This window comes from Callithrix jacchus, chromosome 14, assembly GCF_049354715.1.
Source record: "Callithrix jacchus isolate 240 chromosome 14, calJac240_pri, whole genome shotgun sequence".
NCBI lineage: Eukaryota > Metazoa > Chordata > Mammalia > Primates > Cebidae > Callithrix > Callithrix jacchus.
Window position 1 is genome coordinate 57,975,459 of NC_133515.1, and position 24,509 is coordinate 57,999,967.

The 24,509-nt window shown below is 43.3% G+C and overlaps 2 protein-coding genes across 7 annotated transcripts in view; both read right to left on the reverse strand.

The window, feature by feature from the left end:
- CCDC85A (coiled-coil domain containing 85A) overlaps window positions 1–22,946 on the reverse strand; it is a 184,703-nt gene extending 161,757 nt beyond the window's left edge. For all 6 annotated transcript variants that reach the window (XM_035272519.3, XM_008980674.6, XM_035272517.3 and 3 more), the window contains exons 1-2: window positions 21,867–22,946; window positions 13,596–14,580 (exon numbers count right to left, since the gene is read on the reverse strand). In XM_035272519.3, the coding sequence (XP_035128410.1) occupies window positions 13,596–14,580; window positions 21,867–22,136 (1,255 nt within the window). In that variant the 5' untranslated portion in view covers window positions 22,137–22,946. The remainder of the gene's footprint in view (window positions 1–13,595; window positions 14,581–21,866) is intronic.
- On the reverse strand, window positions 22,370–22,828 carry LOC144579125 (uncharacterized; the record flags this gene model as incomplete). Its single annotated transcript, XM_078348367.1, has 1 exon — window positions 22,370–22,828. A coding segment is annotated over one exon (459 nt), but the record flags the coding sequence as incomplete, so codon positions are not given.
- Window positions 22,947–24,509: the final 1,563 nt, after the last annotated feature.

Genomic DNA, 24,509 nt, shown 5'->3' on the forward strand with positions numbered 1-24,509 from the left:
GGTGTCACTGGGTAACACCAGAGGTTTTCAAGTCAGCTTTGTTCAATTAAGAGCTTAAGCAGAAATGGGAACAAACATTCAAATGTAGAGTTGCTTCAGTTGAAGCCGGAGCTGTTCTTGGGATGAATGGGGTAGCAGAGCCTGCCTACTCCCCGCTATGCACTCCCAACTGCCAGAAGGAGGCTCCACAGACCTTCCAGGGCTCAGTGGAGCACAGTGTGAAAACAATCTGAGACTTAAGATAGAACACAACAAGCTAAAGCAAAGTCAAAATACTGAAGTGGAAAAACATCAAAATAAATGAAATGTAAAAGCTAAATTAATTTTACTATACTACACTAGCCAAAGTGTCCGCAAGGTTGCAAGATTATTTGTCTACTTTTATTGTTTAAACAGAATTAGCTTATTGATTTTCACTTAGCAGAATATTTAGAATATTTCTGCCTCCCAGGCAACTAGGTCCTATTTTCCCCAAAAAACATTACATCTTCATTATTGACTCAGAAGACATTAGTCAGAAGATGGATTTTCTTAACTGATGACTTCTTCATTGTAAAAATTCTCCAGTAATTCAGCATATACTTTACTAGAAAAATAAAATAACTGAAAAGGAATTAAATGATGGCACAAATCCAGGAACATAAAGCCCTCAAGCACTAATCATTGTAAAACCTCTTTGTTCAGGAACCTTTAATGCTATGGCTTGAATATGTTCCCCAAAGTTTACATGTTAGAAATCTAATTCCCAATACAGCAGCGCTGGGAGGTGGGGCCCAATAAGAGGTGATTAGGTCCTGAGGGCTCTGCCTTCATGAATGGATTAATATCATCATCATGGCAGTGGGTTAGTTATCAAGAGAATGGGCCTGTTATAGAAGCAAGTTTGGCTCTCTCTTGCTTGCTTGCCCTCTTTTGCCCTCTTGCCCTCTTGCCTTCTACCATGGGATGATGCTTCTTTCTCTCTTTTTTTTTTTTTTTTTTCTTTTTTGAGGTGGAGTTTTACTCTTGTTGCCCAGGCTGGATTGCAATAGCGTGACTTTGGCTCAACCTCTGCTTCCCAGGTTCAAATGATTCTCCTGCCTCAGCTTCCCTAGTAGCTGAGATTATAGGGCCCACCATCACACCCAGCTAATTTCTTTGTATTTTTCGTAGAGAGGGGGTTTCACCATGTTGGTAAGGCTAGTCTTGAACTCCTGACCTCCAGTGATCCACCCTCCTCAGCCTCCCAAAGTGCTGGGATTACAGGCATGAGCCACCACGCTTGGCTTATTTGCTTCTTAACCACACATCTTTATTGTTACTTACCTCCTCCCATGGACATGTCTGAGCATGAACACCTCACACAATACCTACTACCAAGCTGTACCCACATGGAATACACAATAAATATTTGTTAAATAAATGAGTATGTGTTTATTCTCAATCTCTCATCTACACATGGAACAGTGCAGAGAAATACAAAGCAAACGAGATACAAGCAGAATTTGGTTTCCTAATACTGCCCACATCTATGAGTCTTATCAGCTCATGCTTCCCCTTATTGCCATTTATGTTTCTTTTACTATGTTGTTTATCTCAGGACACACTCTGATTAGCCTTTAATTTGTTTTAATAAATCTCTATTATCCCTGACATTATTTAGCATGCATGGCTGACTAGTCAATGCAGTGATTTATAATGAAATTGCCATAGATTTTGCCCTTCCCCTCAGTATTAATGCTACCCTCCCCATTTCACTGAAGAGCCTTACTCCAAACTAGTTCAAGTATCAGTGGTAAAGTAATAGAAGTAAAGTGCCAAAGAAAGGAGAAAATGTCTTGTCTTTTGCCCAAAGTTTCCAGGAAAAAAAAAATCATCAAAACCCATTTAAATGGGACATAACCAAAACATACGAAGAGCCTGGTGCCACTGTTTTGTCACTAGATTACTCTCTTTCAAACTTGAATTCATAAGCCATACTCTTTCATCCACTACAAAGACAGTAAAGAGACCCAAGAAAATCAAGTCTACAATGGAGTAGAAAGGAAAATCCTTCTCTCTGATTTTCCAGAGCCCTATCCTAAGGAACGTGGAGAAATATGACAGAGTAGACATAGAATGCACATGTTATACACATGGCTAGTCCATTTGTAGTCTGCCATCTGAGACCTGACCAAGCAAAAGAAAGCTACTACCCACAAATTTTAGAAGTATACAAATTACAAATCCCGAGTCACTTCTACTACAGTCTCTTTAGCTCCCTGTTTCCCAAGAAGTGTTCAGACTCATCACTGTGGTGCTTCAAAGAAGATGTGGTTTATTCTGATATTGTAGATGAAATGCTGCAATCCTGACAGGTTCCCAACCAGGCACAGGAGTGCAGAGAGAATTTAGAACAATGGTTCTTTATAGGTCATGCCAGTGCATGGTGAACTTTCCACCTATACACAGAATTTTTGTGAGAACAAACACATCCTCATTGCTCCATGTCAGAAGTCCAGGCACAGGTGCACAACCCCTGGAGGAAGTCAGGTGAGTAGCAGGTAGGGAGAGGAGTGGCCAGTCCAAGCCAATTAGACATACAGGTAGATGAATCTCCTTTCTTCCTTTCCTGGTAAGAGGAAGGACAAGAAGCTGGAAGCAGCATGGAATGCGGTTTCTGGCTTCTTCACCCAGAACCTGCCTAAGTAAAACTGAGTTAACACTGTGGCTTCTATTAACATACAAACCCGTGTGAAATTAGACTTTCTATGATGGCTAGGATTAAAAAAATAAGGTCTTAAGACATGTTCAGCACTATAACTGGACCTTGTGTTGCATTGTGGAATCCGAACACTTCATTATATGTTATTATTCCAAAACAATGAAGAGACATGTAAGAATACAAGGTTATCATCATTTCTTTGGAGAAAAAGATTGCCCTTTAGTGAATATATGTAATTTTTTATTTTAAACCTTTAAAGGATCTTCTTTTATGAAATTATGTTAGCAGATTATTATTTGACCATCTATACCTAATGAAGTAAAAAGATGGCAATTCCAGGTTTATTCTCAGGTTTTATTTACCTGTGAAATCTAAATTCTGGTACTACTGACTCAGGAAATCTCTATTCCAAGCCCCTTGCCTGCTATATAAATATTTTGCCCACAGAGGTTGATAATATACTAAAGGCCATATAGCAAGAAAGTGGCAAAGCCATTTCCGAATCTAAAACTCCAGCTCCGTAAGTGTGCCATCATCAAGTCCTTTAGGAAGTTGGTGCATTACATCATTCTTTTTAAACTCCATGGGAATTTAAGTCAATTATTTTAAAATGTTTTTAATATATTTTAAATATATGTCATTTTATTCATAATTAAAATAGAATTTATCTAAAGGAGGTTTATAAAATTGCTTTTCATTGCTATAAAGCTGTAAATAGAGCTTAGATGCCATATGCTAATTCAAGGTAACACATATTTCCTTAACATATGGGTGAAAGTCCACAGGGATACTCAAGATGTAAAAATAACTACATATGCTTTGCTAATAGAAATAATCAAACAAACTTAGCTCTATTTTTCAAATGAATGCCTGTTGTATACCTGGCTGTAGAGACTCTAGCAAAAATGGTTCCACTGAAGACAGATTTATGTGCTAGGCCAATAAACCCCAAAGTGGGCAATTTTGAGACTGCAATGGGAAAAAAGCCAAAGAAATTAAACATGAAAACCACATGGTACATAGTTTCAGAGTAAGGGACTGAAGACTTGATCTCCATTTAAGTGCTAAAGAGATACAAACACACACACACATGCACACACACACAATTTTCAAACCTGTTCTTCCACAGATTTTGAAAAGCTTGATTCCAAACTGTTTCGCATGGAAGTCAGTATACTAGGGGAGCTATTCATAGCAAACCACCTGGATAATGTTTATTCCTAGACCTCAAATTGATCATAATTATAAATGTACTCTCTTCATAAGTGTCCTCATATGTAAAATAAGCATCTAAATTCAGACACTTTCTCCCATGACTCCATAACCAGAGTAATTCTGGTCAGCTTTTGTAACAGTGAAGAGGACTGCCCTGCCAATCTACATAGACCATTTACAACATGCACAGACGAACAGATTCTTTTAAATTCTTCACAGCATCCCCCTCAAAAACTGATGTCTCTCAATTGCCTTTGACTGTTATTTTCACTCTCTCTTTCTTACTATAAGTTGACTCTTACCTCACTTTCCTGTTTAATCACATCTAATCCATCATCTGCAGATACGACCAAAGACTTGCTTTTCAAGGTCTTATTATTCTGTTTGGGTGGATGGGCAAATTGGTACTTGCTGTCTAGGGAAACAGAAGAGATGCTGAATTAATGAGCTTGGTTAATCTGAATTCTCAAGAGTGGTTCAACAGACCAGGCTGCTATGAGCAAAAATCTGCAACTCAGGTATTTTGACCTTTTAAATGCCATCAAAAGGGGAATGTAAGTACACTTTACTTCTGCCTATAGTAGCATAAATCAGAATAACTGGCTTAATTAGTTTTGTTTGCAGTAAGCTGAGTTATTAAAAACACAACTCGAGAGCAGTTGGTGTTGCCATCTGGCCCATCCCTTTGCTCCTGGTCTCTTTCCCTTCTGTTTCTTGCATTCCAGAAACCAACACTTCCCCAGACACACAGCACTTTGGCTGTGAATGCAAGTGGCTATGTAAGGACCAGACCTTAGTCTTAATCAGACCATCTTCTCGAGAATGTTTATCTGGAAGGAATATGGCCTTGGGGTGAGGGGAGTCTGTGTGGAAGGAAGATAGGTGCAAGATATATAAGTATTAATGTATTTTCTCATGTAAAGGAAGGTTTAACACTGTTAATGTAGTATGTGAATGCTCCTCTTTGTGTTGTGACTAATATGTATAGGGAGTAAAGGGCTGTAATTAGTATATTAAGACGTATAAGCATGATGGTGATGTTTGATCAGGAAAATGAAGCTGTGGTTACAAAGAGTTCCCATATTAGATTAACGGCTGGGGGTAAGGCAAGGTTAGTGAGATTTGCTAGAAGTCATCAAAATGCTGTTAGTGGAAGTAGTGGCAGCAGAAAAGATACTAAAGTTGCTGGACTTCCAGGTTAAGAATAGGGATACTCTTTCCATTAAAAATGCATTTTGGTAGTTGTCCATCCAGCTGTAAATTGTGTGTCCCATCTGGCTGAATCAGAGGTTTCCAGGCAATAGATCTGAGCTCACCTAATAGATCACCAGGTCTTCTTTGGTACTTTTCTAAGCCAGAGGCTAGAAATATTCATCTTATCTCATACTCTCATCACTTCATGTCTCTAGTTATCTGGGATTTCCAATAACAATTGAGAAAAACTGGTTTATTATTCCATTTAGGGTCTTTATCATTAACATTACCTCTACTTCAAGTGGCCTCTATGTCTAAAATAAATGTCTTCTTTATAAAACTGACTCTGTACCCTGAGAGTCAGCTTGATAGTTTCTAGTCCTCTACTAACTGTCATCGCGCCTTGGACAATTCACTAACCTTCTTTGGAAGTCAATTGTTTCATTCAGAACATGGGAAGGTTAAGTATGTTACAGCTCTATCATAGCGTATACTTTATGGCTTTAAGTTCTATGATTCTATGAAGTTCTAAATTAAATACAACTATATTGTCCTTATTTCTTCCTATTCTTTAGCATTCATATATATATATTATATTCTCAATGGAATAAATAACTATAACTATATACATCAATAAATGCATATACATAAATAGGCATGTACATATTCACTACCAATTGGGTTTTGTCTTTCCTACTGATAAGAAAACACACACCATGCCCCCAGAAGCAATTCATGCATTTTAACATTTTTAAGAACCAGCAATTAGGGGCACTTAGAAAGTTATAGCTATATACAGCCCAGATCAGGGATTTCCCTAAAAGCCAAAAAGTCCCTCAATAATTAAGAGAAAGATGAGAAGACTTTTCACTTTTCTTTATAATCAAGATTAGAAGGCAAAATTCTGAGTTTAATGCAATGATGATTGTATCTGACTAGATCTCACTAGAAAAGCTAACTCACTCAGGGAGTATCAGAGACCACTGTCAAATGCCTGATCTTCCAAAGTTACTCTAAACATTCTATCCCTCAACTATACCAGCAGGCAAAACTGGTGCTATAAATATTTTGTTTGCCAGATTTTAAAATGTTTAAAGGATTCACTTTCCTTCATATGGCTGAAAGGAAGGTGAAGGAGGTATAAAAAGAAGTCATTTAATATCATTAAATGTAAGGCACTTAATGTTCTGAAGTATACATACAAGAACACCAAATGCGGTGTATGAGTGTGTGTGTGTGTGTGTGTGTGTGTGTGTGTGTGTGTGTAGATGAAATAAATGAAATATAGCTTTTGAACAATTACCAAATCCACTCTTTTCCCTTAGATATGTTCTGTCTCATAAAGAAGCCTACAGAAGGCCTAAATCACTAAGGTTCTGATGAACTTTAAAATAAACAAATTAAAACTATTAGATATAATTCATCCAGTAATTGAATATGTGCCTAATTTTGATCCAGAGCCAGGATGGAGTTCCAAAACTTCTTGTATTCTTCCATAATGATTTGAGACAAACATTCCATAATACACATAATTTTTATTATGTAAAAATGGTAAATGAATAGCCATCTGTGAATAACCCAGTTATTGCCTTTTATCTTTGGAACAACAAACCAGTATTGCCTTTATAAGGATGACAATGTAACTTGCTACTCCTCTGCCATTTTTCCTTTTCAAAAACACCTCTTCTGCCTCTCTACTGCTAAAGGATCCTCTATCTAAGAAAGAGCACAGGTTCTTTCTATTGGAAACACTTGAATGGTACTCTCAAAAGAAAGCAATTTATGTTAGGAGCAGCAGTAACTTGAACCTCACTCTTTTGCAGATTAGAGCCTTATAAATTAGAGCTGAGATTCATGTCTGTATTCTCAAGTGTCCCATGGTCTACTCTTGATACTGAATCTCGAATTCCCTAGCACTCTTAAAAATCAGCCCATTTCGGAACATGAAACTATTCTTACTATGCCCAGAATCAAATTCAAAATAAACATTTTTTCTAAATATGCTTAATGCTCATCCTGAATATTACATATTAAAGTATTATCAAGGGCAACTTGGTTATATCAACGTATCCAAGAAGCAAATGTTTGAGATGATAATATTATAGAAACATAGTGCCTCATTTATCTGAAGTATAATCAAGACTCAGAAAACCAGCAAAAATGAACCTTGAAAAGCTAAAATACCTATGACATGCGGACTATACACTGAAGCTCATGTAGTTTCCTCTTAGAAGGACACCTCATGATTATTTATCCTTATTTTAAACACATTTCTAAGCAGGGCAGTTATCTGCATTCCCAAGCTATGACCAGCCATTGGAAACATCAGAAAAGAATTTAGAAACATTGAGAAAATGAGTTAAAGTCAGGCCTACTGAGGTCAGGAAAGAGTGCAGCTGCCATTATGGCAGTACTAGAAGTGACTAGAAATCTATTTTTAGGAGATTTTAAAAAGAATATTCATACAAGGCCATTTAATGTAGGTATCCACAGTTCTATCTCTAACCATCAAAAGTAAGTCATGGAGTTTACGGTGATAAATTCCAGCCTGGAAAACTTAAAACTCCAATCACAGATACACTGGCCCAAAGTTGCTACACAAGTAAAACATTATAAGTATTTATTTTCTTAAGCTTTGGCAAACTTTGACTTTACACTCTTATTTCTGACCAGTGGAGCTCAACTAAGATCCCTACACCCATGCCTCATTACTATGACTTAACTGTATAACCCTACACATTTTGTATTTGTATTGCATTCATTTATTCATGTACTTAGGCATTTGTATTCACATATCTGTATTCACTTGACACTTGTGAAAAGCTGTGGCCTGATGAAATAACTCACCATAGCTTATCACTTCCTCATCCTCTGTTCTCAACTATTTCAGGTAAAATGAAATGATAAATGCATCACTAATTCAATGGTCACATTTTTTCTATTACATCTTTTTAAAAGTTGCAATGAACCCGAAGATATAAACATATCACTGGTTTCAACTGAGTCTAAAGAACAGGATTATAATCAGTTGAAAGGGATTCTTGGTTTACTTTATGGCAGCAACTAGTTTATGTGATGGGATGCCAGACACATTTGAACATTAGCTTGACCAAAGAGAAATCAACTGAATGTCTGGCATTGTGCAGATGCAACATTAAAGTTTCAGAAGTGTGTGTAAACATATGTATACACATATATACACAATGTTGGCAGACAGACAGACAGATGGGCAATCTTAAGAAAAAGATGAAAATGACCCTCCAGATTTAAATTACATTTATAGCGTTGTGCTATCATTGTCAGCAAAGTTGAAAAGCTTACATTGTGCTAAAAAATATCTTTCTAAGCCACCAAGGTTTTCCAATAGTTTGCCTCTGAGATATTCTGCAATTTTCTTAAACAAACTACATTTTCAATATTAAGCTTTCTATATCATTAAGTCAAAAATGTATCCTATGATAAATGTAATATGCTTTGCAAATGCAAGCCTGGTATAATAAATTAATTTTATCAAAACCTTAAATCAATGTCTCATCAATGTGCATATAAGATTACCAAATTACAGTACTCAAGTTTGAGGAAAAAAAGCCATTATTTACTTCTTTAATCATCTGTCAGTTCACACAATAGAAAATGCACACAGAGAGACTCAATTAAAACCAGTTCTGGTATTCCATAACTGCAACTGTTAAAATTTTTCTCCCAGGAGACACTCAATTTCTATTGTCCAAATTCATTTGTAAGTGATGTTCTGACTTTTCTTAAGCAAAATAAAAGATTTATGAGAGCAATTATTCATGCTATAATGCACACGACTCAATTTACAGACAATCCTGCTGCAGAGAAACACTGCTGGGGTCTTCCACATGCAGGTTATCTGACCCCTCATAGACAAGGCCACTTTGTGTTATCAACGTTTTTTTATTTACTCATTAATAATCTCAACAGAGGATAAGGAGCAGTACTAAAAGTCAGGGCAAAACCTGTAAAGTGGGAGATTTGAAATACAATATTCTCTTGTGGGAAATACGCATTAGCATTACAAGCAGTGCACCGACATCTGCCGTAAATAGGTTAGAAACTCAAGTGCTCTTCTTTTTCTATTTGGATGTGAAGGCTTCAAAAAGTAAAGCAGTCATAAATCTCTCATATGCCAGAGTTTCCCCCAAATTAGCCTAACAACTCCACCCATCAAAAACACAAATTTTCAACCCATATCCTAAAATAGTATGTTAGTAGACAACTTTAGTCTAGAATGGAGTGAAGTTTTACCGTAACAGCTGGGGTCCATCCTTCTCAGTTCTGGAGTTAAGCAAAGGAAGAGGAGAAGTTAGCTTTTCTTCCTCCCAGGAACCCGTCTTAAGCAAAAATCACTCATTGAGGGAAATGGTTTTCAACTGGTCTGCTCATTAGAATCACCTGAGGAGCTCTTTTTGCAAAGTGCCCAAGCCCAGCACCAGACCAACTCAATTTTCATCTCTGAGTGCAGTGCAGGACTAAGCCACTGGTATTTTTTCAAAGCTATCACAGTGATTTTAATCTGCAATCAGATTGAAAACCACTGCTCTAAAGCAATGGTTTTGAACCAGAGGCATTCTGTCTACCCTCCACCCTGAAACACTGACAGTGTCTGGAGACATTTTTTATCATCACAAGTAGGGGGGATCCTCAGAGGTAAAGCCCAGGGATGCTGCCAAGCCTCCTACTAAAATGCATAAGGCAGCACCTCACAACAAAGAATTATCTGGTCCAAAATAATAATAGTGTAGCTGCAAAGAAACCCTGAATTAGAAGAAGAGTTGTTGAGAGAAGCAGCCTGCTCTTTCAGTCTTGAGACATACCCTCACAAAAACAAGAAAAGAATCAATAGGAAGCTTTCAGGAGGAAGACTTACAACCCTGACACTCCATTCAGCAAGACCAAAGTAGTTCTAAATGGACCCTGTTCAATGCAAGTGTATGATTTCCTCATGCTTGCTCTCATTGGCTAGAGTGATGTTTAAGGAGGGCACAATGCTACCGTTCACTGAAACTTGCTCTAACAAGGCAAAGGAAATCAGACCCACCAGGATAATTAAACAATTCCTTTTTTTTTTTCCAGAAGATAAAAGATAATGAAGAGTACCGTTTCGTTGTCTATTGTTCCTTCTCATTTGCCGGTAACCAGCAATATATGCTTCTAGAATTAAAATCGAACTATTTTCACTATTTTTTCTTCTGCATTCACTATATCTGGTGGGGGAACCACTTGTAAGGATCTCTGATCATCAGAATCTTCTTAGTCTTGAAGGGCAATAGCAAACAGAGCTATTGCTACAAGAACCTAAATCATCCAAGACATCCATGACCTGAGCTAAATAGTTACCTGTTTAAAAGCAAAGGCCTGCCAGCTAGATCTGGAAGCAAAACTCCTTCCTTATATAGTGGAAGGAAACACTTTCCCCTAAGAAAATTCCATTCACCCTTGAATGTCTAGGGAATCAAGTAAAGGAAACCCCCATTCTCAATAGTTGAGGCTGTCAGTTTAAAAACATTTATAGATAGCAGTGGTTATTCAATTACTTAATTTACAAATCTGAAATAAGCAACTGGAATGGACAAATGCATTAATGTCTAGATGTGATAAGTGTTGAATCTACTTCCTATTTGAAAATGGATCTACACAAACTACAAAGAAATCATTGAACAATAACTTCTAAAGAATTAAATGCATTCTTGGGAATTTTGCGTAGTTTGGAGGTTTGTTTAAAAGTTTCATTTGTTTTTGCTTTTGTTGTTTTCTAAACACCTACTAATTAAGAAATTATTATACAGACTTAAGATGTTTTTAAGAGAGAAAAAATAGCTAAAATTTATCTTTGCATTCCCCCAAAAAAAACTCTTTAATGTGTTCAACTATTTCATCCACTGAGTTTGTAATTATAGGCACAAGTAGATTAACAAATGCTCAAGGTATAGTCAACGAAAATAGCCATCTTTTTCACTAATGTTCTCTCAGTGTGCATATGTGTGTGTTTTGGGAGGGAATGCATATCTTTACAGGTAGGACAATTTCCTGCCAATGTATATTTCATTTCTGTTTCCCTTTGCCATAATGTATACACACTTCCCATTTGTTTTTACCTGCTTTTTGTTCATGTAAAAACATGGAAGTGCTCATCCTAAACACTCACATTTCACACCAACCCCAAGCAGAATGACTCTGGAAATGAGTCAGCCAATCTGCAATTCTGAATTAACCTTGATACTGCTTCCTATCTATTTATACACCAATGATTCGAACAGTGTGAGAATTTAAAAATACAGAAAAGCAGGTCTTACCATCCATATCAAAAATTAATTTGTAACAGCAGGATAAATACATGTCACCAATGCCCATGTTTATAGGCTGATGATCCATAAACATCTCATTGTGCCACTTCATTTTCCAATTAATTACTGAAATTAAAATGCAATGCAAATGCACTGCAAACGTACTCTGAGGATATCAACTGTCGGCATAAGATTGGTCACTTAAGAATGAGAAAACTTGAAGTAGACATAAGATTTGAACTACAGTATCATTCTATTACATCAGTTTTAACTAAATTAAATTGTTAAATCTTAAGAAACAATTACCTGCCCCACTAAGTTTATCTGTACCACGCAATAAGCTATGAGCTACTGTCATCTTTACCAGGAGATACACCTTACTTACCATGCAAGGCATTGTTTAAAAGCTGCATCTAAAAACTTTTCTTAGAAGTCAAGTCATACAGTGATCAAATTAGAGGAGTTCTTTAGATAAAGGAGCCCTTTGGTAAAGAGAAATTGTTTTTTTAAGTGATCCACTGGCCCCTAATATTTTCTTTTTGGTTTAAGAGACAAAGTTTCCTTATAATGGTGCACAGATTTACTTCTCAAGCTCATTAAAAAGTAATCAAGAAATGGAAAAATCACTAACTTTACCTTCCCATGACTCCAGTATCCCCCCTCCAAAGACAAGCTTCATGGCCAATGACCAATCTCATGATAATAACAAACTTTCTTTTTAAATAACTTGCATCTCTTAAACAGAATTGTGTAGCCAAGAGTGTCTATAGCAATAGGGTGGGGGTGGGGGCAGCATCTCCACAGCTCTTGGCAACAGTGATTGAAGGTTCAACCTTGGAAAGGCGCCAGCCAGGAAACCTCAACACAACAGGTGAATTGGCTTCTCTGGGCCTCTACCTCCCAACAATAAAGCAGTAGCTTCCCATGTTTCCAAACTTTTTATTTCCATTTGTACCTAAAAGAACATTGCTTGCATTCGAAGTCAAGTTTCAGGAGTCAATTTTCAGCACCATGAGAAAAGGATTAGGATAAAATGGAATCCAACAGGTAAATCCCCAAATACAATATTGAAAATTTACCCTTCTTGTCACTGCTAAAACTGGCAGCCTCCTCCATTACTGCTTGGAGTTGGCTGCAGACTCCAGAGCGCCTTTCAAATAAAGCAAAAACCCTCAGATATCTTCAATAAAAAAAAACAGTTTATAAAATCAACCATTTTAGCTCCAACTCAACCACTGGTAACATAAAAGGATTGTGGAGGTTTTTTGGTTTTTATTCTTTAAGAAATGATTATTTTTCTCTTAAGTTCAAAGTGGTTTCAGATCCAACATCCAGAAAATTAAACCTGTTCCAAAAGGTTTAAGATCCCAGGTTTAGCACTGCCTCAGCAAGTGTAGCAGATGTTATGCTTCAGAAACCAAAAGGGTGTCCAAACACATCTGTACATTTTAAAAAGGTACATTCAACCAACCAGGAAAGACGTCTCTTGCAATGGAAAACAACGTATTATTCGGAATATGTTTAAGGGAGTTCGGTGATAGTGTTGGTGTGTTTTGAGTGAGTAAAAAAGGAATCAGCTGATGCATTTTGAATGCAAAGAAATTTCACAGATTCAGACCCCCAACACAACAGAAAAAATCCTCATGGAAAAGTCAGGCATATTTATAGGCATTTGGGCAAACCAGTATCAAGCCTGTTTAGGAACATCATATTTCTTTTCTAATGTTATTAGTTTTTCATAAGAAATATTCGTTTCTTCTTGTACATAACCTATTAACTGAATTCAAATACCTTCTGGCAACCATTCCACAAACAAGTCCTAGCAGGAAACAACACACCACTAAGAAAGGCTCAGGTTTAAGATGAAAGACTCTTAGAATGGTTCTATTTTTTATCTCCAATACCACAGATTTCACCTTGACAACTCAGGGTCCTAAGGAGTTACCGATCCTCTCCCTCCCACAACCCCTCATCCCCAACCTTCTCCAGGCTGAGTAATAACTGTATAAAATAAAAACAGATAGAGGAGAAGAACCCGACATCATGATTTGGGGTCCAACGTTTGTTCCTTCCCCAAACCCACTGCCTAGCCAATGCCTACACTCTCTTACATGGCTGGAAAGCCTGTAATCATTCATAACTATCTGCTGAGTTTCCCAGCCCCAGCAGCACCCCAGCACGTACTGACCCACCGTTCATGCCACTGTAGACATTGCGGTGATGGGGTAACCCTTCCTCCTGCGCCTGCCGTCTGAGGGTGCCCTCCCTGCTGCCTCCACCGCTGCCTCCACCTCCTCCACCGCCTCCTCCACCTCCTCCACCGCCGCCTCCATGCTTGTGATCAGGGCTCCCTCCATAATGTTGTTTGAGGTGCTCCGGGCTGGTGCCCCTGGCTCTGGGGAGATGCTCTAGGCTCCCCCCAAGGGCGTGTTTCTGGAGATGCTCCGGGCTCCCTCCACTGTGCCTGGCGTGTTCAGGGCTGCCCCCTGACCGGTGCTTCTGGAAGTGCTCCGGGCTCCCACTCAGCACATGCTTAGGCAATGTTTCGGGGCTGCTGCCTGGATGTGGGTGCCTTTGCTGTTCAGGGCTGCCCTTGCACAAGGGTTTGTGGTGCTCCGGGCTAGGTCCTTTGAGTGCTTTGGGGTGATCTGGGGTCCCACAGGCCCTGGGTTTCTGTGGATGCTCGGGGCTGGCGCTCCTGTGCTTGGCATGCTCCGGGCTGCCCTCGCTCCGTGGCTTCTGCAGGTGCTCTGGGCTGCCACTGCTCGCATGGTGCTTGTGATGGTCTGGACTGTCAGTGCTGCCGGTGCTGGAGGTGCTGCTGCCGTCACCCACATCGCGCACGTAGGGTGCGGTGGAGGCCGTGAGCTGGCACAGGCTGGCCTGGCTGTCAATGGAGCAGCGGCTGCCGGCGCAGCCCGCGCCCTTCTCTTCATCCAGCAGCACACAGAGCTCCTTGAGCTCCATGTTCTCTTTCACCACTTCCTCCTGCTTCACCTCCAGCTCTTTCAGCTTCTGCAGGTATAAGGCCACTTCCTTGTGCATCACCCCAGCAGTGTAGCGACCCAGTCTCTGCCACTCCCGGGACACCCTCTTGCCTTTCTGCCGGTCATCATCCAGGAAGCAACAGAGGTCCCTCAGTTCCTGGTTGTCCTCCTGGAGTTTCTGGTTGATATCCTGAAAAGAGAGACACAACCATTTAAGGGAGGTATGCATCTGAGGTGGCAGCCGGCTAGACTTCCTGGAAAGGGAGAGAGCCTGGAACCGGTGAATTATCTGTGAGGTTAGGGGAGGAGGTGAGGGAGTAGGAGGAAGCTGAAGATTTGTAGCTGTCCATCAAAATTAAACTAACAAGTATCAGTTCTATCCCTGCACAATACTTTACTTGCATTCTGTCAGCTAATTTTTACCAAAACATTTAGGTGATAATAATTAGTATGGCTTTTTAAAGAAAAGGAAACCAGACCTCACAAAGTTTCACTTGTCCAAGGTCACCCAGTCAGTAGTTAGGGAGCAACCAGTCAATTAACAAGAAATAAGTCACTAGAAAAAACAAGGCTCCCCTGCCCCGCCCCCAAGAAAGAAAAATAACTGCTTGTGACCTGTGAAATGCTTAAAAGCCCTGAGACAACAGACCTTTCAGCAGAGCAAACAGCAAGTACTGCTTAGATCTTCAGCCTGGCATGGAATGTGCAGCCCCAATTCCCTGCAGGGAAAGGCACAATTGCCCTCTAGTGGCATTTCCACCCTGCGCATCCAGCCCCTACTTGCCACACCCACCTGGACATCTCCCAGGCATCTCTCACTTATCTCAAGCCACCTGAACCTTAAATTAAGAAACCACTCTCCCCAGACTGTACCTCTCAGCAAACGCCACCTCTTTCTGTTCCATTGTTCTACATATGAACCTGGTCATCCCTGCCATCTCCTTCCCCTTCAACCTTCCATTTCAAAACCAAACAAGGCTTTGGAACTCTATCTCCAAAATTTAGCTCATCTTGTCATTCCCATGTTTGAAATCCTTTAATCTCATGGCCCTTAGGATACAATGGCCACTTTGTATCCTTTAAGTCTCACAAGGCCCCAGATGCATTGACTTAGCCTATTTCTCCTGCATGATGATTCATTTGTTCAGCCACAGATATTCAGTAAGCATCCATTACTATGCCAGGTACCAGTCCAGGTGGCAGGAATATATCAGTGGACACAGCAAAGACCTTGGCATCCTACAGCTTTTATTGTTGTGGGAAAGACTGGCGCGCGCTTAGACACACACACACACACACACACACACACACACAGAAAATAATGTCATGGAGGGAAAAGTTCTGGAAAGAAAATTGAAGCAGGTTAAATACTTTTTTTCAAGAGAAGAGACCTCTACAGAGAAGGGAAAACATTTGAGCAGAGACCTGGGTGGAATGAAGGAGCCAACATTTGAGTGAAGATGATCCCAGGCAGAGAGAGAACAAGTATAAAAACCCTGAGAGCAAGCGTGAGAGCAAGAGCTCAATACGGGCCTAAAGAACAGAGAGCAAATCAACAGATGTGAGAAAGGGGGGTTGAGGAGCGTCAGAGCCTAGAATATGCAGGGCATGGTCAGCCACAGGAAAGGCTTTGGGTTGTCGGAGAGCTGAGGATAGAGGAGTGACATTACATGATTCCTTTCATAAGGAATCTCCATGGAGGTCGGAAAACAAACAGGCTTGGGTAGGGGAGGAAAGAAGGGAAGGCCAGGATAAAATGGAAGCTGCAAGATCAACAAGGAGACTCCTGCACTTGTCCAGGTAGGGGCAGATGATGGTGGCTTGGATGTGTGGTAGCAGTGAAGAAGGTGGACGCAGCCCTCCCAATCATGCACTGAGGCCACGTTTCAGGTCCTCAAAGGGCAAAGCTTTTCCCTGTTTCACTTGGAATGCTCTCCCCAGCCTAGACAACCATCAGGTCTCATTTTATAAGTTACTTCCCCACAGAAGCCTTACTATAGAAGGTCCACCCCCAATCTACGGTCTACCATCATCCCTCAGACTTACTACAACTGGTAAGCACAAATGCGTGAGTGAAATCATTCATTCCAGGCTACATCTTCTCTAGTCATGACAACAGAGGAGATGTAGTCTAGAATGAATGGTCTATTCACTTCTCTAATTGTCTATTACTCATCTATTTACTTCTGTGTATCCAGAACACACACTCCCAGTGTAGACACCTGAAACCAAGGAATTTTTAAAACGACTAGTGGAGTTTCCACCTATTCTCCATTTATGCTTGCAGTCAAGGAGCCAGTGGTTCCTTGAAGAACCATCGTTTGGTAAGGATGAAATAGGGGCAGCTACAGGGCTGCTACCTAAGATTTCTCTGCTTCAAAATCCCTCAAAATCTCTGATCTTGAGATGCCATCATCCAATCCAGTACTAGAGGTACTCAGAAAGGGGACTGAATTTCCTCGGACTCAGGTTGATTCCAACACTGCCCCTAACTTGGACTAAGAAACAAATTATGAAACATCGTCAACCACATCCTCCACTTCCTGAAAGTCTTTGGAGTGAATGTTGGGGTCTTAGGAAGAAGCTTATGCAGCATGGACATAAAGATGGCAACAACAGAAACTGGGGGCTACTGGGAGGGAGGAAGGGAGGTAAGGGTTAAAAAACTATTGGATACTATGCTCAATACCTGGCTGATGGGATTAATCATACCCAAAACCTCAGCATCACACAGTGTACCCAGGTAACAAACCTGCACATGTACTCCCTGAATCTAAAGTAAAAGTTGAAATTAAACACAAACAAACAAAAAAACACCAGCTGGGCGCAGTGGCTCACACCTATAATCAAACCATTCGGGATGCCAAGTTGGGGGGGGTTGTCATTTGAGTTCAGGAGTTCAAGACAAGCCTGGTCAATGTGGTAAAACCTGTCTCTACAAAAAACACAAAAATTAGCCAAGCTTGGTGGTACGTGCCTGTAATCCCAGGTATCCAGGAGGCTGAGGCAGGGGAATCGCTTGAAGCTGGGAGGCAGAGGTTGCACTGAGCCAAGATAAAGATATACTACAGCCTGGGCAACAGAGTGAGACCTTGTCAAAAAAAAAAAAAACCCACCAAAAATATCCCTTGCATATTTTGCCTCTTCTGTTTATCAATTCCCATCACCTCCCCTTTGCACGGGAAAATGAATAAACCCCTCAGCCAGGTCGCCAGACCTGAAAACCTCTTCACCTTTAGCTGTCAGCTAATTATGAGCTGTGATTTTGTCTGTGCATTCCAACTAGAAAATATCATCTTCTACCCCATATGACCCTAAGAGGAGAGATTCCTCTGAGAAGTTTCCCCTGGCGCAGAACAGCACTATGAATGGATGGATGGATGGATGGATGGAGTAACTCACTGCTTAAGGCTTGTATCACACTCTAGCTGGAACAATCACTGGGCATCAATTTTTTCTCCTTTCTAATGTGGACATCTTAGCGTCTGGAAGGCAGGGTTTATTCAAAAAGTCTTTCTTTGAATATGTGACACATCTGGCATGGTGCCTGGCATACAGTGGACACTCAATATGTGTTTATGGACTGATCAATAAAATAAAGGCCCAAGCCTCTGGCCAAAACAGGCTACAGCTATAGCTACTGAGAAGAATTCCCCTTATTGTTATCAGCAAGCACTAGCTATGTCAGAGTCTACAAGGGTAAGGGAATAAACCCTCCCTTGATACGGATGCTTTACAGAAAATCAGAAGCTGTGGATATTTGGAGAAAACAACGCTAAACAAAATTAATCTAAGCTCCAAAAAGTATTCAACATTTAGTTTAATCCTGGCATTTGAAAGAAAGCCCAAGTCAAGTTCTCTTTCATTTAAGTAAATTTTCAGCTGAAAATATTTCCCTTTGACTATTCTACACCTATTCCTGGTTTCTCTAGAGCTGGAAAGTAAACAGGACTGGTGCTACCATGGGCTTCACGGAGTTAATGCCTTTTCCAAAGGGAGTGAAACATAACAGTTCTCAGCACTCCAGATGGAGGAGATAGGGGTGGGTATTAGCCCACTCCCTTTTCTATATCACAGTTCCTTCTTTCTATTATTAGTTTTCTTGAGAATATTATTTACTATCCAGTTCTGAGCTATTTCCTTTGCCTTCTGATGAACAGCTAAGCAACCAGCTTCATAATAACCTTGTGAACCAGCTTCTCCAAACTGCCTCATTAAGACTTGGGCTTTCTTTTGCAAAACACTAGGTGTCCTTTTAACATTGCCACAGGCCACCAGATAAGACCACAGGCCACCAGATTAAGACGACTTTGTTGCACACCAACCAAAATTCCAATTTATGCCTGAAGACTATGAAGTACTATATCTTCAGTTAAATAATTGTTTTAATTTGTTATTTTGCTTCATTGCAGAGTAGGGTGGTGGGCGGGTGGGTGGTTGGGTTAGGAACCTAAGAGAGAAATTAATGCAATGCAGAAAACAAATCTACAGAGATTCACCCCCAAATCGGCCCCCAACTGGGATACTGGGTCAGAGCAGCCTGAAGTGTTGGTATATGCTCAGCAGTCCAAAGACATCGTTCTCAGGAATCCAGTTCCTTCCAACATAACCCTAACTGGAATCTCCCTTTTCCACCCCTTCCAAGCAAAGAATGTCAACTCACCAAAAGAAAAGGAAAGCGGGCCTATGTTGAACACTTTTTGCGTGACCTTGAGAAAGCTAGCTCACCTCACTGGGGCTTCTTCATCTGTGGTATATTTCATCCTCATAAAACCTCATGTGGAATTAAAGTCCCAATGAGTAGATGAGAAAACTGAGGGACAGAGAGTTTAATAGTTTGCCAAAGCTGCCCAAATTGTCAGAATCCAAATCCTTTATCTTTCTACTTCTCAGAGCCCCTACACAGCCCTGCCCCCCAAATATTTAAACAAAAACAAGTCAATCAGGGCTAGGACCCAGCCATAGGCCCCTGAAAGCAAAGAACTGATGCTGCCATCTCTTGTGTCCACAGCTACAATAACACCTAGTAGCCTTAAAAATATTTAGATGCAATTTCAAAGTCAGCTCATAGAAAGAGGCATTAAAAAAAAGTATTATGGTCTTCACTGCCCTATATTTATAGTTCTCAACTAAGAGTGCCAAGCCATCAGATGCCCCCTCTTAACAAAAAAAGATTTCTTCTTTTCTTCCAGTTAAGCCAAAATAACTAAATGTCTCTGTCATTTATTCAGTCCACCACATTTATGGATTACTATGGTGTCCAAGAAAGCACTGAGCCAAAATAGAGAAGGGAGAAGGCTGGCCTCTCCAAAGAGTAAAACCACAGCACACTCGGGGGTGGGCCAGGAGCCTGGGAGTCTACTCCGTGCAGCTGCCCAGGGATGACATGAGAAGAGTAGAGGCTGCATCAAAAAGCAACCTGCCCCCATCATTTCTGAACTTGATAAGGAAGTAGACTGGAAAGTCATTTAATGCCAGGTCATGAATCTAGATCACAAGAAGGCTTTCCTACTTGGGTGTAAGTGCCCTTAGCTGGCCTAATAGCTACTTTTCTACGTGAAGCTACTGGAATGAAGCCCAGGCACTCCACCAATCCACTCTACCACCCCCCTCCCCTACCCAAACATAGACCCTCACACACAGTCAATCCACACAACCCCAAGGAACTTCAAGTGTTTCTGAGCTACTAGGCTGATGCTCGGTACTATTAAAACATGTAATAGTAACTCTTCCAACTCTTCAGAATCACACTATAGTTCAAACCATGGAAGAAGCTCAAATTAGAGGGTGACAAACTAATGTAATGCCCCCTTGTCCAGCTTTCCCTAAGAAACCCAGATCTTGGAGACACACAACCATAGATTTTTATGTCCTCTCCTGATGACAGTAACTACCATTTTATAGTCAAGTATTAAACCTTCCCCTACATAAAAATAACTTGTCATAACACCCTCAGAAATAGTTATCATTGCGTTGTATTGATGAATAAAACGAGGATCTGAGAACGTAATTACCCAAGCTCAACCTCCTGGCAAATGAGGCTTCTATAATTCAAACCCACCTGAGATCATCTTCCTAACTACACCAGCCTGCCTCTATTCCCCAAAGAGCCTGGTACTTAATAAATACTCTGTTAGTGATGAATTAAACCAAAGGGAGAGAGCAGGCCTTGGGATTTTTCTGAATGGGGGAACTTCCCACCTATACCCACTCTAGGGACTGCATGACATTGAGTTCCGGCCTCAGGAGAGGGCCATCTCCACCTGAACTGAGCCCAGCACACAGGTGGGCCGCGGGCATTCCACCCTTCTCACTCTTCCTTGCCCTAGAATCCCAGAGCTGGAGCACTGAGGCAATTCAGGAACAGCATCTACTGCCTGATATGTGGGGGTGGGAGTGGAGAGGGGAAAAGAACAGCGTGTGCCTTCGGGAATTTGCTCCCTGAAGTCCCTGCAGTGATTTCGTTTGTGTCTGGTTTCCTATAAACAAAGCAGAACAATGAGAGGAAGGAATACCAGGAGGCACCAGCGCTAGCTGGAAGGAGAGGAAGTTTGCGGTGCTCGCCAGCAGGGCGGTTCCCGGCCACCAGTCTGCTGCAGCCGGGCAGGCACACTGCTCACAGACCAGGTGCTCTCCAAGGAGAAAAGAAAGTTAGTGGGTTTTGGGGGGCATTTTCTCTCTTTTCCTACAAGAGGGTGGCAGGGGGGTTGGCTCAAAAAGAAAGCAGCACTGACCTACCCTTGGGGTACCCTTTCAAAACCCTGCTCCTTCCATGCTGAGTCCCTTCGCTCCTCCCCTTTTTCCCAGTTAACCTGGGAAGGGCAGTAAGGCAACTGGGAAGGGCAGTAAGGCAACTCCAGGCGACGCCTTCCAAACTCGGGGAGAAGGAAAGCACAGGAGTTGGTAGAAGACATGAAGGCAAAGCTTGAGCTCCTAAGTACCCGGTGACACAAGACGGCTCTGAGGGTGGGGCCCGCTGCTTCTCCCAGGCGCCCCGCCAGCCGCTCTCCCTAGCAGTGGCGCCCTTTCCTCACCTTCTGCCCACCCAAGAGCTGGTTGTCCAGGGCAGCCGCATCCCCAACCCTCCAAGGCGAAGATCCCCTGGACTCACCCCCTTACTCGCCTTTCCCCTTACTGACTGAAACCCCGCTCCCCAAGCACTGATTTTCCGCCTCCCGAAAAATTGAAAGGTTCGCACGCCCTTCACCTCCCTCCCTGCTCTCCAGCGTCCTCCGCGACCGTGCCTCCTGCCGCAGTGCACCTCGAACAGCCAGACACAAGCGCGCACAGGGGAAAGGAGGGGAGCAGATGCGTGCAAAGTTTGGAAAAGTTTCACAGGGGCTAGGGACTAGGGGCAGGGGATGCCGACCGGGAGAAGAGGAGGATCACCTGTTGAGGGAGGGAGGGAAAGTTTGCCTGGCCCCGCCTCCCCCGGCTCCCCGCTGCGCCGCGCCTCCCCGCCGGGCCCGCGCTCACCTTGAGGCCGCGGATCTCGCCGAGGTGCAGCTGCAGGCGGCGGTTCACCTCGCGGATGAGGTTGCTGTGGTCCAGCATCGCGCTCACCTTCTCGGCCTCGGCGCGCCGCAGGCTGCGGATCAACTCCTCCTTGCTCCACTGCAGCAGCTCCTCGTCTGACACTTTGGACAGGTCCTCCACGGGCGCTGCCGCGGACGAGCTGGCTGGGGCTGGGGAACAACTTTCCGCCGCCGCCGCCGCCGCCGCCGCGCCTCCGGCCGCCTTCGACATGGTATCCGCGCGGTGGCAGGTGCGAGTGGGTGGAAGAGGCGAGGCGACTCCCGAAGGCGCGGGCGCGGCGGGGCCGCCTCCGCCCACACCCCTGTGCGCTCCGGCGAGTCAGCGGCACCGCCCAGGGGCCGCTGGGTTGGGGCGGCGGGGGTCGCGCTGGGTGGCCATCCTACCTCGCCATCCCCACGCGCGCTCCCGCGCTCCCCCAGGGCCAGGCAGCCACCCGCGCGCTACTACCGAGGCCCGTCCCAACTCCGCGCAAGTCCATGGTGAGGGGCGCTGGGGAGCCCGGGGCGGCCGCGGTAAAGCCTCGGGGACGGCGGGGGGGCTGCACCCCCGTTCCCCTGCCCTCTCCTTCGCCCGGAGCCGAGACTGTCGCCCCTCGCACTCTCTGCCTCGCACACAGGCGCGCACGCACACGCACTTTCCTCCCCCTTGCCCAGCTGCAGCCCCTGGCTTCTCCCCTCTCCTAGCTGAGTAGGGCGCGCCGGGCGCCGCGGCGCCTCCCTGGCTGCTCTAGCGACGACGCCGCCGCGGCTGCCCGAAGGCTGCTGCGCTCCTCCTGCAGCCTTCGTTGCGCCGGCGGCCGCTCTTAGGATGCTCCGGGAAGCCTTCGATTTGCAGAGCAGAGTCGAGAAGGGGTGGAGGTTGGAGGACCCGCTGGAGGAGGAGCCTGGAGCTGGGGCCACCCGTCACCCGCAGCAGCTCCCGCGTGGGCCGGACGCAGCTGCCACTCGACCGCTGCACGGGCCCCCGAGGTGCGCTCCCCGCTATCCTGCCCGGGAGGGCTGGGGGCGCGGCTCCTTCTGCGCCCAGGCGCGGGTGGGGCTGGAATGGGGAGAAGGTGTGGAGCCGTGGCCGCCGGTCTTTGGGAGGCTCGCGCGCGCCACCGTGTGGTGGAAGAAGCTCCCTCCTCTGCCCTCTGCACACCCGGCTTGTCACCAGGCAAGGGAAACAGCTGCTGACCCAAATGCGAAGTGCTCCGTATTTGGAGGTATCGGGGATCAGGAAAGATGGGGTAGCAGGACCTGAAAAATAGCCAGCTATTTACACTTTGGAGAATGGGAGGAGAAGCAAATGGCAAAAACGGGGGTCAGGAAGGGGGAGCTTAGGAAAATTCAAATAGTCTGAAAAGGGGGGAAAGGAGCATCAGGGCACTGCTCTTTAGGGACTACTCATCCCCACCCCCCACCTTCATCCTCACCTCCCCCCAGGCCTTTGTTTTTTCTAAAAATCCACTACTTTATGAAGAAGCTTCACGAGATGGTACTGGATCTTTTAAATTTTTTATTTGAAAAATATCAAAGCCTTTAGGTGAAAATAAAATACCTTCATCTCCTGCTTCCTGAGACCTGGATTTTAAGGTCAGCACAGTCACCTCCTCTCCCAGCAAAGCAAGCCCCCTCAGGCAAGCTGAAATGCCAGCCAAGGAGATTTCCATTTTCTTCTATGCCGCAGGCTGCCAGGCGTTTACTGGGTCGGCTTTTTTATGAGGTTATTTCTGGAAGGAGGAAGTCTGAGTCCCTGGCTTCTATCTTTGGGCTATCCTCTTGTAAAGTTGGGTGGAATCGTCTCTGGGCTGAAAGCATGCCTTTTGCCTAAAGAGATGGATGCCCTTGACCCTGGCGTGTTATTTCCAGGGGGGACAGGGCCGGAAAATTGCAAGGATCTATCCCCACCAGGTTTCCGTTAACCAGGGTGCAAAGGGAATAATCTCTATCTGGTAGGATGAGTATCTAAATCAGTCCCTTCACCCGCCAGTCAGTGTGTGTCCCCTATTAGGGACACCGAGACCTGGCTCCCAAGAGAGGCAAGGAAAGGTGGTACTGCTTACCTGTGACCAAGATGGCCTTAACATTCCCCTCAGCTTGACTAAACTTTAGACAGGTTTCTTCCTAACTGGAGGCCACTGACCTTCCTTTTCTCAGAGCATTTACTTTAGCAAACTTCCATTGATAAATGTTTCCTCTGACCCTTTGACATGTAAATCTCTCAGCCTCCTGCTGGGTTTTACAGCCTAGGAATGTCTTTCTCAGGGATCTGTGAGGCATCCCTTTGAAATGTAATCATCCAGGAAAATAGGGTCCCTATCTCCCAGTCTTTGTGGAGAGGAGGAGCCTAACTTTAATATGTTCCAATTAGAAAACACAAATGGGCTCATTATGTTGACCAACCTCCCACCCTAATCTCCTCCACTGCTCTTCTACTAGCTCCTCTCCTGTTTCAGTGGAGCTGACTCTCCCTCCCTCTCTCTCTTCCCTATTGCAAAAGTCTTGAATAAATCCCCCTTGTCTATTTAACTATATTGGATGCAATTTTTCTTTGACACTTCCAAGGGGCTCTCATGCCCACAGAAGGCTCTGCTCAATACAG